The sequence below is a fragment of the Empidonax traillii genome, unplaced genomic scaffold (assembly GCF_003031625.1).
Source record: "Empidonax traillii isolate 1590-97213 ecotype Southwest subspecies unplaced genomic scaffold, ASM303162v1 scaffold447:size986111, whole genome shotgun sequence".
Lineage (NCBI taxonomy): Eukaryota > Metazoa > Chordata > Aves > Passeriformes > Tyrannidae > Empidonax > Empidonax traillii.
The window spans coordinates 730144-744307 of NW_020955640.1; the positions used below are offsets into that span (position 1 = coordinate 730144).

Below are 14164 nucleotides of genomic sequence, written 5' to 3' on the forward strand. Positions count from 1 at the left end.
GGGAAAGGGGAAAGGGGAAAGGGGAAAGGGGAAAGGGGAAAGGGGAAAGGGGAAAGGAAAGGTAACTTGTCTCACACTGCCCTATTATTAAATGCTTTATCAGTTGTTTATCTGGCATTTTTTCCAAAGTGGTTTCTAGCCTGAAAACCTTCAGCTAGACTATAATATTCTTGCAGCAGGAATTTATATTAATCCTTTTCTAAAACAGTTGGAAAATATTCTTCTTGTATTGTTTTTCCAAATAGTCTCCTTTCACAGCCCTCCCCATTCTCTGTGTGTTACTGCTGCAAAGCATCTCCCATGTTGCATTCCATGTCGCTGTCAGGGCTGCAGATGGTCACAGCCTGTTACCCACCTTGTAATAGAGAGCTGCTGAATCAAGCGTTTGACACCAGCAGCTTCAGCCTCCACAAAGAAAGGTGTCAGAAGAGGGTTATAGCTGGAAGTGAAGGAGAAATCTGGCATCCCTCTCATCTCCTACTTGCTTTTTTTCTCCCTTTCTTTGCAAATCTCCACTGTGCTCTCACCTGACAGCACAAAGAAGGGGAACCTAAAGGAGATTACCTCTGCCTTTCCTCACAAAATTGGAGTTTTCCTGCTTCTCTCAAGCAGAAGCTTAAACAAAAGTGTTTCCCAAATATGTAATTATCTCCATTGCTTCTTAGTTTTTGGCAGTAAGACCCACAAAAACTCCTGGTGGCTTTACAGATGTGTCAGTGCTAGTATGTCAGTCAGCAGAATCCTGAAATACTTTTGGAAAGAACTGTTGGCAGCTAAAGCATCCACCAGTGCCCCACTCACACCACACTGAGCTCTAGGGCTGCCTGGCCCTGAGGTTTGCTGGTGCCAAACATCTCCATCCTTTCACAGACCCTGTATGAGAGCTTCAGAGGCAAACTCACTTCTCCAAGTCACAATTAACAAGTCCATCAGCTTAGACTTGAGAAGGATCTTCATACAGAGAGTAGGGGGAGTCCCACTAAATAGGATGCCTTCTAGGAACAACTCAGAAATGTATACATCTCAGGTCAAGCCACAGAGGAAGTGAAGGTCGTTAATGCAAGCAGGACACCTTACCTTGTCTGTGGTCATCACATACAGATTTTCTTGGGTTTGGTCAAGGACCAGGTCCTTTTTTATGGGTTTATTTAGTTCAATAGTAAGAGAGCTGTACTCAGTTGCAGTGGATGACAGGAACACCTATTTCATGGAAGAAAGGAAGGTGGTTAATGTTGCTTCTTTTCACCCAAACATTATTATATCTGGCCACTGCAGTAAAAGACAATAAAAATGTTTCTAAAAACACTAACACCAACAACATTAACACTAACAACAAAAGGAGGACTAGGCAGAATCTCCATACTTTGTTGGTTGTGGGGGGAAACATAGTGGAAAAAAAAAGATGAAACAGCAGAGGGACTTAATGCCTTCTTTGCCTCCAGCTATTCTAAGGGTACACAATCCCCTGAGCTGAAAGACAAGGATGGGGAGCAGAATGAAGCACCAAAAATTCAAGGGGAATTGATCAGTGACCTGCTGTACTACTTTAACACACAAGAAATCTCTGGGTACTGAGGGAGCTGGCAGAAGAGCTCCCTGAGCCATTTTCCATCATTTATCAGCAGTCCCAGCTAACTGGGAAGGTCCCATTTGAGTGGAGGTTGGGAAATGTGACGCCCACCCACAAGAAGAGGTGGAAAGAGGATCCAGAAAACTACAAGCCTGTCTGTTTGATCTTGGTACTAGGGAAGGTCATGGAGGACATAATTTTGAGTGCCACCATGCAGCGTATGCAAGAAAACAAGGAGATCAGGCCCAGCCAGAATGGGTTTATGAAAGGCAGGTCCTGCTTCACCAATCTGATCTCTTTCTATGAGATCAGGTGACTGATCTCACCTGGTGAGAAGGTGACTCACTTTGTGGATGACTAAAGGGCTGTGTATATTGTCTAGGTACACTTTACTAAAGCCTTTGACACTGTTTCCCACAGCATTCTCCTGGAGAAATTGGTTGTTCATAGCTTGTACTGATGCACTGTTCACTGGGTAAAAAAATGGATATCTGGGCCATCCAGAGATGGTGGTGAATGGAGTTAAATCCAGCTGGTGGTTGGTCAGTAGTGATGCTAACCAGGGATCAGTATAGCGTCAGTCCTGTTTAATGTTTTTATTAATGATCTGGTTAAGGGAATTGAGTGCACCTTCAGTCAGTTAGCAGGTGACACCAAGCTGAGTGGGAATGTTGATCTGCAGCAGGGTGGGAAGGCTCTACAGAGGGATCTGGACAGGATGGATTGGTGGGAAAAGGCCAGCTGTAGGAGATTCAACAAGGTGAAGTGCTGGGTCCTGCACATGGGTCACAACAACCCCATGGAGGCTGGGGTAGAGTGTCTGGAAAACTGCCTGGCAGAAAAGAAGCTTGGGGTGCTGGTCAACAAATGGCTGACCATGAACCAGCAGTGTGCCCAGGTGGCTAGGAAGGCCAGTGGCATCCTGGTTTGTATCAGAAATAGTGTGGTCAGCAGGAGTAAGGAAGTGATTGTACCCCTGTACTCGGCACCAGTGAGACTACACCTTTAGTACTGTGTCCTGTTTTGGGCCCCTCACTGCAAGATAGACATTGAGGTGCTGCGGCATGTCCAGAGAAGGGCAAGGAAGGTGTAAAGAGCACAAGTCTTATGAGGAGCAGCTGAGGGAGCTGGGGTATTCAGTCTGGAGAAAAACAGGCTCAGGGGAGACCTTACTGCTTTCTACAGTTACATTAAAGGAGGTAGTAGTGAGGTGGGGGTTGGTCTCTTCTCACAATTAGCAAGCAATAGGGAAAGAGGAAATGGCCTTGAGTTATGCTAGAGGAGGTTCAGATGGGATATTACGAAATATTTCTTCATAGAAAGGTTTGTCAAGCATTGAAACAGGCTGCCCAGGGAATTGGTTAAGTCACGATCCTTGGAGATATTTAAAAGATTTATAGATGTGGCACTTACGGATGTAGAATCATAAAATCACTAAGGGTGGCAAAGACTCCAATTGCTAACTTAGCACCACCATGTTTACCACTAAACCATGTCTCTAGGCACCACACATATGCCTTCTCAATACTTCTGACATTGGTGGGACTCGGTAGTGTTAGATTTTTGGTTGGACATGGCTGTCACTCTCCTTCAAGCAAAAGAAGGTGTTTGGTATTGCAGTCTTGACATTTCAACACTACAAAACATGTCAAATCTTGAACACCACACAATCAGAATTTATCAGAGCTTCAGCCTGGGCTTTGTATTGCCACCTCTATTCACTGAATGGCCAGAATGACAAAATGAAAAGTTGCTCTTAAACTAGTATGGGCTTGAATAGAGATAAGGCTAGAGCAGCTGTTAGATTACCAAAGGCTGTTTATATAAAGCTCTCAGTAGGTATGTAATCCTTTGGGAAAAGTGTCATTCAGGCAATGCTAATTCAATCTGTGTATCCGATAGCTGAGGTACATCAGCAATAATGTGTTTTTTCTCTGAGATTAAAAATACCAAGCTCCAAGAGAATTTATTCTTGGTATGTGATCTTATAAATCCCATTTACTTCTAGATAGCCATATGCTATCACTACAGTTCACAACCTTTTAAATACCTTCCAGTCTTTTAAGTCCAGTTTGTTACCTTAAGAATTTTACCATCTGACGTTCCCAGAAAGGCCACGGTGTGTCCATTCTCCACAGCCACAGTGACAGCCGTGAGATTCATCCCTTCTTTTTGTAGTACCGGCTTCTCTATAACGCCATTCCAACTTCCCAAGAGGTATGGCAAGTGTTCGGAGCCACAGGGGAAATTTTTGCTTGCATTCTAATAGAGAATAGCAACACAGAGCAATGTTAAACATTCAGATCACTAATTCCTAGCACAGAATGAAGTGCAGCCCTATTACCAGAAAGTATAATACCCTTCAGACATTGAAGAGTAGAAAGAGAGAAATGGATTGTCTGGCCATTTTCCCCCAGCCAACAGGCAGCAATAAGAGAACAGCCTGCTAATTGCAAACTGCTTCAATGCTTTCACTTTCCAGGAGGTATGGGGAGAGAAAACTTTTTGTTTCTATTTCATTACAGCGCACAGTTTAAAAAATAACTACTTTGTTCAATTAAAATGAGCATGTCATGGAGATTGGGTTAACTAATTTTGTGTTGAAGACTGTTTTTTTTATTGCTGTTTTGTTTCTTAATTTGTTGCTATCCATAGAAAAGCAACCTCCTGCAACCTTCTCATGAACTTCAACACATTCCCTCTTCACTATGCTTTAATACTGAGCTCCAGAGAGTGTGACCAGAAGGAAATTCATTCACACCTTGTCTTTCCTGCTATATTTGGTAACAAAACTGTCTTTCTGATCTGAAATCCACATCTCCTTTTGTCAGAAGCCATGGCCACTCCACTTGTCACACAGGATTTCTATGTTTGATGCTCACCCCATACTCAGGGTACCGCAGAGAGTAACACTGGTGGTTTGAAGAAAAAAGTGTTCTTTTGACTTCTATTAGCACTAGCGACCTGCTGTGTGGGAGATGGCTGTAGTCTCACAAGATGAAGGATTACGGGTCAATACCACCAAAGGTATCCCCATGCCTCATCTCTTCAGCTGTCCACTCCTCTCCCTGGACTATAGCACACCACTTCTCAAGTTGTGCTCAAACAGCTGCTTATGAAAGTGTGTACCTTGCTCAAGCTAGGGAATTAAGACATTCTCCTAAAAGCTTGCTGAGTTATTTTTAAGATGACTTAATTTCTCAACCTAGTTTGGGGTTGTCTGCAGTGACGAATGGCATGCACAAGTGGGGCTTGGGAATAGAGTGATGTGGGCAAAACCATCATAAAGCCAACAGAGGTGCTGAAAATTGACAGTCATAAATTGAAGAACAGAAGCTGGAGGGGTGTAACAGTACCCTCCAAAACCTTTATACTCAGGATAATGACAGGCCATAAAAAGAAGATGGGTATCATGCTATGGAAGTATTTTGAGCCACAGCAAAATATGAACACCACCTGAATATAGGAAATCTGGGTATTTCAGTAATTTGAAAATACAAATACAAGTGAAAAACAACATTAAATTACAGTATAATCTAAAATATTCTTAATACCATTTTAAAGTACTATAAATACATTAACTGAAACCAGAATTGTCTATAGTGATCATCCAGAAGCTGACCATGGGTGTAACAAATCCCTGCACTTGACTCAGTAACTTCCATATCAGAAGGAAACCTTTAAAAGAAGCGCATTTAGGAAAGCAACATTCATCTTTCAGAAAACATCAGATCCTTTTTAAGAGACTCAGAATTTAGACTATATTGCCACTTCGTGCTTGACCTGTTCCACAACCCCCCAATCACATTCCATTTCTATAGCAAGTCCAGCTACTGAGTTTTCAGTCATCTGATCTTACTACAGTTTAGCTCAAAGTCACATCAAAACATGTAGTTGTATATTTTTTAGTAACTAAAACAGATTCTAAAACTAATATTGATATTACTCATATTACCAGTCCATGTAATGCACACGGGTTTTCTGCTGCAAAAAGTTTGTAAAATGAGCTGGTATTCTTTTTAGTGTAGCAATCATTTCGGTTTTTTTCAATCTTTTCATTGATTTGCCGCAAGGAAAACACACACAAGGCGGATTTTAGAGAGCCGTCATCTTTGTTTACTTTGCTGAAGAGTGCAAGAAGAACTTTGTCATCCGAGGGAGTATCCACAGGTTGTCTCTGCTGAGCCATGCTCTCAGCCAGCTCTTTTCCTGGGGTAGTGATGTAAGCAGAATGACAGTGGTCATAGGCACCATCATCATCTTTGCAACCCAAGTCCATTTCAAAGTAGGAATAATAGTGGGCATCATCTTTGCACAGACGTGCAATCAGCGTGCGGTTATTGACAGGTTGTTTCTCTTTCTGATTGAAAATAAAATAAACATATTTTTTATCCTCAAAGACTGACACAAATTGTTGTGTGCTTGATGAGTGAAAAGCTGACTTAACAGCTGCTGAGTCTGTATACATTTCAAAAATGTCTTTCCCATCCCTTTCATAAAGCTGCCGAGTGCTGATTATAATCCCATTATCATTTGGTCCATTCCCTTTTCCAACAAATAGCACTTGGTCATTATTCAAGGAAGTGATCAGTCCCACAGTTGGTACATTCTCATCGTTGCTTGCTACAAAGGACTTTTCTCCGCTAGTGTCTACGTAATACTTCTCATTGCTAATGTTTTGTAGATCTCTGATGGCACAGATTCCCTTAAAAAGGCTTCCACATACCACAGTTGTATTATCCGCCTTGTTCAGCAACAGTAATTTGTTATAATTGTCAGTCAGTACGGCCTCTTTACACTGATTTTCATCAATGGGAGGTGTGCACTTCTTGTTGTCCTTTCTTGGACCTGTTTCTACTGATCTTATTACTTCCAGGTTTTCTGTAAGCTGATACAAAGCATTTACCACTCCCAAATAGATTATCCCAGTGTCATTATCCACTGTTAGATGATTTAGCTCTGTAGCACTCTGAAAAAATTTCAGTTCCTCATTTCTGGATAAGGTGACGCAAAAACAGCTCAGAATGGTCAGTGTCCAGATCCATAAAGCCATTTCTGTGTAATACCTAAAAAGGGAAAAAAGCAATAACATGAAACATATTGAAAAATACAATTTACACAAAATTGAGAAGTTTTTTTCTCTTGTAACTTCAGACAAAAATACACTTCTCCTTGTGCAGGTGTAGCTTCAAATCCTGTTAACTGCCTAGCAATTTAATCTGTTGGTAAAGGATTTAATAAAGTCATATGTCTAAATGATTATCATATAACCAATTAGATAATCAATCCTGTGCTAAAGCACAAAAACAACAGCCAATTTGAAACAACATAGAGTGCCAAGAAGTAGTAGTGCTTCTCCAGATAGCATCGTACTGTGCCCATATTTACTGCTGAAATTTTAAAAATAAGGTGGAGAATCCCAGTGTTTCAGGTAGCTCCTCCTTAAGGGGCGGGAGGGGGATTTAGATAAAAGTGTTTGAAACATTTGGTGTTGCAGAACTTTCCCCAGGAAAGGAAAAAAACCTTCCACTGAGAGTAAGGAAATCTGGATCTGGCTGTTGATGCTCTTTGACCTTCATCAATGTAAAGCAGAAAGAGGGTAGAGTCCTTAACATGCAACATTGCCTTTGACTGCTGGTATGCACTACAGTCCAACACTTCCATTCACTAGAGCACTGCCACTTAACAGTTTCAAATCTGTCTTAAGAAAATCACTTAAGAACTTTTTAGGATTAGGATTCTGTTACCTGTTTTGTGTTTTTTGTTCTTTTCATTATTTTACTTCCCAAGCAGATCACCTGGCTGTTTGGAATTAGACAAAGATCTGAAATTTGTAAGCAGGGGCCTAATTTTAATCTGAAAACTTAAATGAGGAAGCAAGTCCCCTCTGGCTTCCTAAGCACAGAACATTTTGTCAATGTTTTCTCCAAGTGCTTTGTTCTGAGAACAGAAAAGTGGTATGCTTGGACACACTGATGTTATGGGGAAAAGATGAATATTGTTTGGAGGAAGAACTGAAAAATAAATATGATCCACATTTTCAAAGTTAGCCATGGAATTCCTTGATCTGATGAGTGAAGAACATGTAAACTTAGACGCAATCTCAAGTTAAATCTGAAAATATCTGAAAGTCTTAATAGAAAGAAATAAAACCACAGAAAAGACAGGAGAAATATTTGACAAAGCAATCTAACGGGCAAAAGTCTTGTAGGAGGAGGAAGAGAGCATAAAATACCAAAATGAGAAACTGAAAAAATAAAATAAAACTTTAAAAAATAATAAAGAAGAAACCATGCTCTTGTGCCAGCTTCTACTTCTGTTTTGGCAGGAGTAATAGACTCTGCTGGGATATGAAAGACAATACCTGAATCATCATTTATACTGGGTAACTAAGATTAAACATCAACAACCTGCATGCAAAAGTTTGAACAGGAGGGAAGGACTCTTTTGAGCACAAGCCATCTGCCAGCTCCCCAGACCAACTCGGCATTGCCAACAACATGGAAAGACAATTCCTGACCTGCAGTATTAACTGTGTTTTGTATGGAGAAAATGCACATGCAATGCATGTGCATGTGCAATGGTGAGAACAGCTTCTCTAAAAGCAGAGTGATTTGAAAAACCCAAAACCCTACTAAATGGAACTCAGGATAATAATGAAAACTAAATAGAAGGCTAATTTCAATCTTGTTTTGCTGAAGCTCCTACCATGTACCAAAATGAGCAGGTAACTAAAGTAACAGCAAAGACAAGACAGCTCATTCCCAACAGCCCACGCCTGACTTTCTCATGACAGATTGACCTCCCATGACAGTGACCCAGAAAAAGATAAGAGTTATAATCCATTCTTCAGGCACATAGGCTTCAGTACATGCTTTACAATGTAATGAAGTGCTGGATCTCTTTACAACGACAGGAGACCTGCTCTAAGGAACCTACAATTCTTCAGAATTCCTCTCATCTTTTCTTAATGTTCCCAAGGACTTCAATTTTCCAAGCAAGCTTTGATCCCAGCTTACATCTCCATGGCTAAATGATATGGGATAATGCATGTAATCTAGATTCAAATATTACCCTTGCAGTTATCTACAATGAAATAAAAAAACAGCTTGACACACTACTGCAATGTTGTTCCATAACAGTTTTATCATTCTTTTATCTATTGCCAAAGGAACAAATGTAGAAGAATTAAGATTCATTTGTTCACGTTTTTCCCACAAAGTAATTATTTTTAGATTATTATAATCTCTGCTCTCAGTACAACCCCCTCCCCCCCCATAAATAGCTCTAATTACAAAATATGCCTCAAATGAATGGAAAGTAATTTATTGTACCTAAATTTATACATCCAGTTCACTTCCATGTTAACTTATTTCAATGGATTGAAAAAAACCATTATGTCCATTGGCGGCACCAGGACTCAAAGGCTGCACTTGTAATACATCTGGCTTTGTCCTACAGGTGAAGACAAAGAGTCTTGCTGGTTCATGCCGGAGCCAGGATTTAAGGAAAAGTATGTTTCACATCTCTAAACTAGACTCTTAGAAGAGTAATTAATCTCTCTGCATAAAAACGGGTAATGTTTCCTCTCTACTATTTTCTGTCTTGTTTACTTTTAAAATTTTGGACTTAAATTATTCAGAACTACACGCACTGTTCATTAACTGTGCCTTATCTTTTTTGTCGTCTGTTTGTTTTTGTTATTTACTCCATGCCACCCTGTCTCATGCCAAACCATCAGGTTATCTCAGATCTCTATGCAAGGTAACAGTTCCTCATTCTTCATACTTACATACTGCACCTCCCCTTCAAAACAAATAGTAAACAAAAATTTAATATGCTCTAAAAGATTCAGAATTAAATTCTCATCCACTTCTCAAATAGCAGGCTTAAGAAAAGAAAAAAGCAAACAGAATGAAATGATATGCACTACAACCACAGCTCGTTTTCACCTTTCACCTCATCTTAACTGAACTGGGAAACAGCCGCTGGAAGAATCCTGCTATGACCAGCTGATGTGGTAGGAATGACAGTGTTGCTACTAACACAGATGCCCTACTGAATTAGGTGCTATGGGAATGTATCAAGGAACAGTTTCCTGCTGTGAAAAACTCTTGTTTTAAATGAACAAGTCACAGAAACACAAGAGAAAATAAGTAAGAAGTGTGGGCTGGTGCATGGAATCCATGATGTTCTGCACAGGAAATATATTTCCAATGGCTTTAATCACATACTGTATTTACACACAGGCCTGGGTGGCTTATTCGAAGTCAAGCCTTAGTCCTGAGAGCTGACATACCCTCTCCACCCTCAATTTGCACTTAATTTTAAGGCCTTGGCAAACTCAGGATAGAGGAAGACCAACAGAGTATTTGACCATATCATTTTTTTATATCTCTCAAAGCCTTGTCTCCATCCTGCCTCTTGTCCCCCACCTTGCTGCTTACAAGAAATATGAAACTTTAGAACTTCTGTTAGAAGTGCAGGAAACACAGGGTACCCAGGAAAACTCTTCATATACAGGGGAACTGCCATAAAGTTACACTGTGTTGGAATGACACAGCTACCAGAGCTCTGCCCCCCAGCTAGATCAATTTTAATGTCAGTACCCATAACTTTATATCTTTCTACTCAAGCAAGACCAATAACCTTAAGTAACAGCCAATTCTTAAAAAGATATGCAGAAAAAAGGAGCATCTACAATCTACAAGCACAAAGTGAGCTTCAAATTCATTTTACATTATTATATGCACCCTAAAAATTATCACTAGAACTGAGCTGACATGAATGTGGCAGGTGTTTTCCTCCTTCACTGCACAATCATCTGCTGGATCTGTATACAGGAACCTTCAATTTTCAGCCACCCCCAGTCACTTCAGCTTTCAATATATCTTTAGCTTCATGTTAATTAATTTCTTAACATTTGTTTCAGCTGAAGTGAAATAATACCAAATTTTTCCTGAAACTGGAATAAGTGAGAACTAAACCAAGCATTATTCCTCAAAGCAATAGACAAGGAAATCTTCAGTGAAGGAATAATCTCACCAGTTTAGCTTCTGTGGTGTTTTTGCAGAGTATTTCTTCACTAATCACATATACCCTGTTACCTCATTCAGATAAAGTTTTTTTACTTGAAATTCTAGCAACAAGCCACACTTGTCTAGCAACAAGTGTTTCTGCCAAACAAAGAAGACAACAATATGCTTTAACAGCAGCAATGCAGAGAACTATGTTCTCCCTGAAAGCTTTCCTCCAATCAGGGAAACCCCAAAAGATCCAAAAGACAATTAAATTGGAAAAAAGAATTGGCAAAAAGACTCAAAATTTGCAACATAAAAAAGGAAAAATCCAAAGAATGCATCCAAATGGCATAGATACGTGGGGAAAGATGAATTAAATTTCTCTTTTCTCTCATTTCAAGTAACTTTTTAGCTTTCAATAGGTTTTTCACAGGTTGAAAAGAATTCAGCTTTCATTTTTAAGCTCAAAAGAATTCAGAACAGAAATTAGAGAATGTGTGAGAAGCAGGGGATGAGCAGATTTTCAGCCTGGATTTCAAAGCTTCTACTTCTGTGAGAACTGTAAATAGTTTCTTCCCCAGTTACAACTTCTATTACTATTTCCTAAAACAAATGAATGATGGAGCTCGCTGGTTTAGAGAATGAAATACCTGAAACAACACTCTGCAGGATTCAAACCCATTTTCTAAGAGCATGGTAACATGCTAAAAAGGTTTTTAACACCGAGGAACAACTTTCTTTGGTATACACTACGCCATACATCCAAAATTGGTTTAGTAGAACCACTGAGAATAGTGATAGCTATGATGGTGTCCATCTCTTTATTTGTGACAGTTTGCTGTTAGCAAATGGGACCTGTGCGTCAGTAAACTGCAGGAGGTCATGCTGTGGGGAATGAGAAACCAATATCCACTTCATTAGATGTTGTGGTAGCCTGTACTGCTCAAAAGGAGTCATTTTACTTTCCTTTCACTTCTCCTCAAAACAGTTTGCTAAGATATACAGGGCATCTTCACACAGGACAAACAATTCCGTCTGGTCAAACTGCCGGTAAAGTGGCAAAAAATGGACAAATACTTTTAATACTGATTCTTTTCCTGATATGGAAGACAAAAGTTTTGCTTGCTTTCACATGATAAATTCTCAATTGTTTTTCTTTTCTTTTTTTTTTTTTTGAGTAATTTTTAATAATGTAGGAGTTTTTTTTTTTAATATGTGTAACAGTCATATTGACATGGATCTTCTTTTACAAGGACTGGTTGAAAAGTATGGACTTGCCAAGGAAATAATAAATGTTTTGTCCTCAGATCCTGTGCATTCTGTTAGTGTTTTTCTGCAGTCCCTGGGCAAAACAAATGGAAGACGTATGGAACCACAAATTTAGGTTACTGAAAAACAGGGTTTCCTATACCATGGTTTCATCTGGCAAGAATGAGCCGCAGTGCCCACCAAGCCATTCTGTTACTCCCCTCCTTGGCTAAACAGGATGAGAAAAACACGATGAAAGGCTCAGGGGCTGAGATTACTCAGCAATTACTTTGACAGGCCAAACAGCTGCAAGTTGGGGAAATGATTTTAATTTATTGCCAATCAAAATCAGAGTATGATAATGAGAAACAAAACCAAATTTTAAAAAACCTTTTCCCTACACACTCCCTTTTTCCTGGGCTCAACTTTACTCCTGAGTTCTCTGCCTTTTCCCCACAAGCAGTGCAGGGAGATGGAGAATGGGAGGCATGGTCAGTTCATCACACCTTGTCTCTGCCACTCCTTCCTCATCACACTCTTCCCCTGCTCCACCATGGGGTCTCTCCTTCAGGAGACTGTCCTCCACAGACTTCTCCAATGCGAGTCCTTCCCACAGGCTGCAGTTCTTTATGAACTGCTCCTGTGTGGGTCCCCTGTGGGGTAACAAGTCCTGCCAAAAAATCTGTTCCAGCATGGACTCCTTTCTTCACAGTCCCACAGGTCCTATCAGGACCCTGCCCTGGTGTGAGCTTCCCGCAGGGTCACAGCCTCCTTTGTGTGTCCACCTGCTCTGGTGTGGGGCTCCTCCATGGGCTGCAGGTGGATCTCTGCTCCCCCATGGACCTCCATGGACTATGGGGGCACAGCTGCCTCATCATGATCTGCACTGTGGGCTGCAGGGGAATCTCTGCTTCAGTGCCTCGAGCTGCTCTTCCCCCTCCTTCACTGACCTTGGTGTCTGCAGAGTTGTTTCCCTCACATATTTTTTACTCCTCTATACTGGCTTCTGTGGCACAGTAGGTTTTTTTTCCCTTTCTTAAATCTGTTATCACAGAGGCACTACCATCATTGCTGATGGACTCGGCCTTGGCCAGTCACAGGTCTATCCTGGAGCTGGCTGGCATTGGCTTTGTTGGACATCAAGGAAGCATCTGGCAGCTTCTCACAGATGCCACTCCTGTAGTGCCCCACCACCAAAACCTTGCCATGCAAATCCAGTACACCTATACCATGGTTTTAACTGGCAAGAAAGAGCCATACTCTGATCCAAAGAGAAGTAAAACTATCTCTTGTGCCTGCAGCATCAGCAGAAGACAGCAGTGTCTGGGAGAGGAGAGTGTGCCCTGGACAGCTTCCTTGGGATAGGGGCACAGGCAGCAAGACATTTTCATCACTCCAGAGACTTTCATCTTTCAGAAGTTCTGAGATATCATCAGCAAAAAAAGCTCAGATAACCACTCCCTGAGATAGCCCATTAACTCAAGTGGACACTGAGGCATCCCACAGCCTGGTTAGCTGGAAGCTCAAGGGCAAAGGGATGTATTTGAAAGGATAAAGCAGTGTTGCATGAGCCAAACAGAATTTTAAGGACTTTTTTTGAGTTTTGCTTAAAAGTCATCCCTATCAACCATCATATAAAGAAAAAAGATGAGTTTTGACAACCTGTACTACCAATCATTTACCAAAGATTACCAATACTTTTCATGTCTCATAGTCTTCAAAGGGTTAGGGAGGAGATTAAAGAAGGTATCTCATCCAGCACTAGTATTCCTGGCAATTACAGTAAAACAGTATTGGCACACACAAATGGGCACCCACCCAAACTGAGATGTTTTCCTGTCCCAACATTAAAAAGGTTTCTCCAGGTATTCGAACTGAATTAACAGCTGAAGAGCACAATTGCTTCTTACAGGAGGTCCTGTATCCACCAGCATCTCAGCATGCCCACGCCAAGAACTCTCATGAACTTGATGCAAAACCAGCAGGGTTGTGTCAAAAGTTTAAGAGAGGCAAACAGCTAGCAAATCCAGAGCTCATATTAATAATTAAGTTATTAGTTTCAAGCTAAATTAATAGCACTCTTAGCAGACTGAATAAAAAACCTTTCATCCATGCACACCTGAACTCCAAAGTATTTAATATTCTGATCTAGATCCAAATTTAGAGCAAGAGGAAGCCATGTGAGTCTTAATTTTTCAACTAGGAGTCACTCAAAAGAGCATTAACAACAGGTAATGAGACTCAGAAAATGCATACTTACAAATTTTGCAATTGCACTCCAGAACTTCCAATAATGTGCTGTCTCTGCAACATCAGCAGGTAAACA

General features: G+C 40.6%; 1 protein-coding gene across 3 annotated transcripts in view; it reads right to left on the reverse strand.

The window, feature by feature from the left end:
• The window catches only part of PLXNB2 (plexin B2), a 256734-nt gene that overhangs the window by 77503 nt on the left and 165067 nt on the right, over positions 1 to 14164 (reverse strand). For all 3 annotated transcript variants that reach the window (XM_027894893.1, XM_027894891.1, XM_027894892.1), the window contains 3 exons: positions 5526 to 6636; positions 3650 to 3832; positions 1078 to 1200 (listed from right to left, as the gene is read on the reverse strand). In XM_027894893.1, the coding sequence (XP_027750694.1) occupies positions 1078 to 1200; positions 3650 to 3832; positions 5526 to 6623 (1404 nt within the window). In that variant the 5' untranslated portion in view covers positions 6624 to 6636. The remainder of the gene's footprint in view (positions 1 to 1077; positions 1201 to 3649; positions 3833 to 5525; positions 6637 to 14164) is intronic.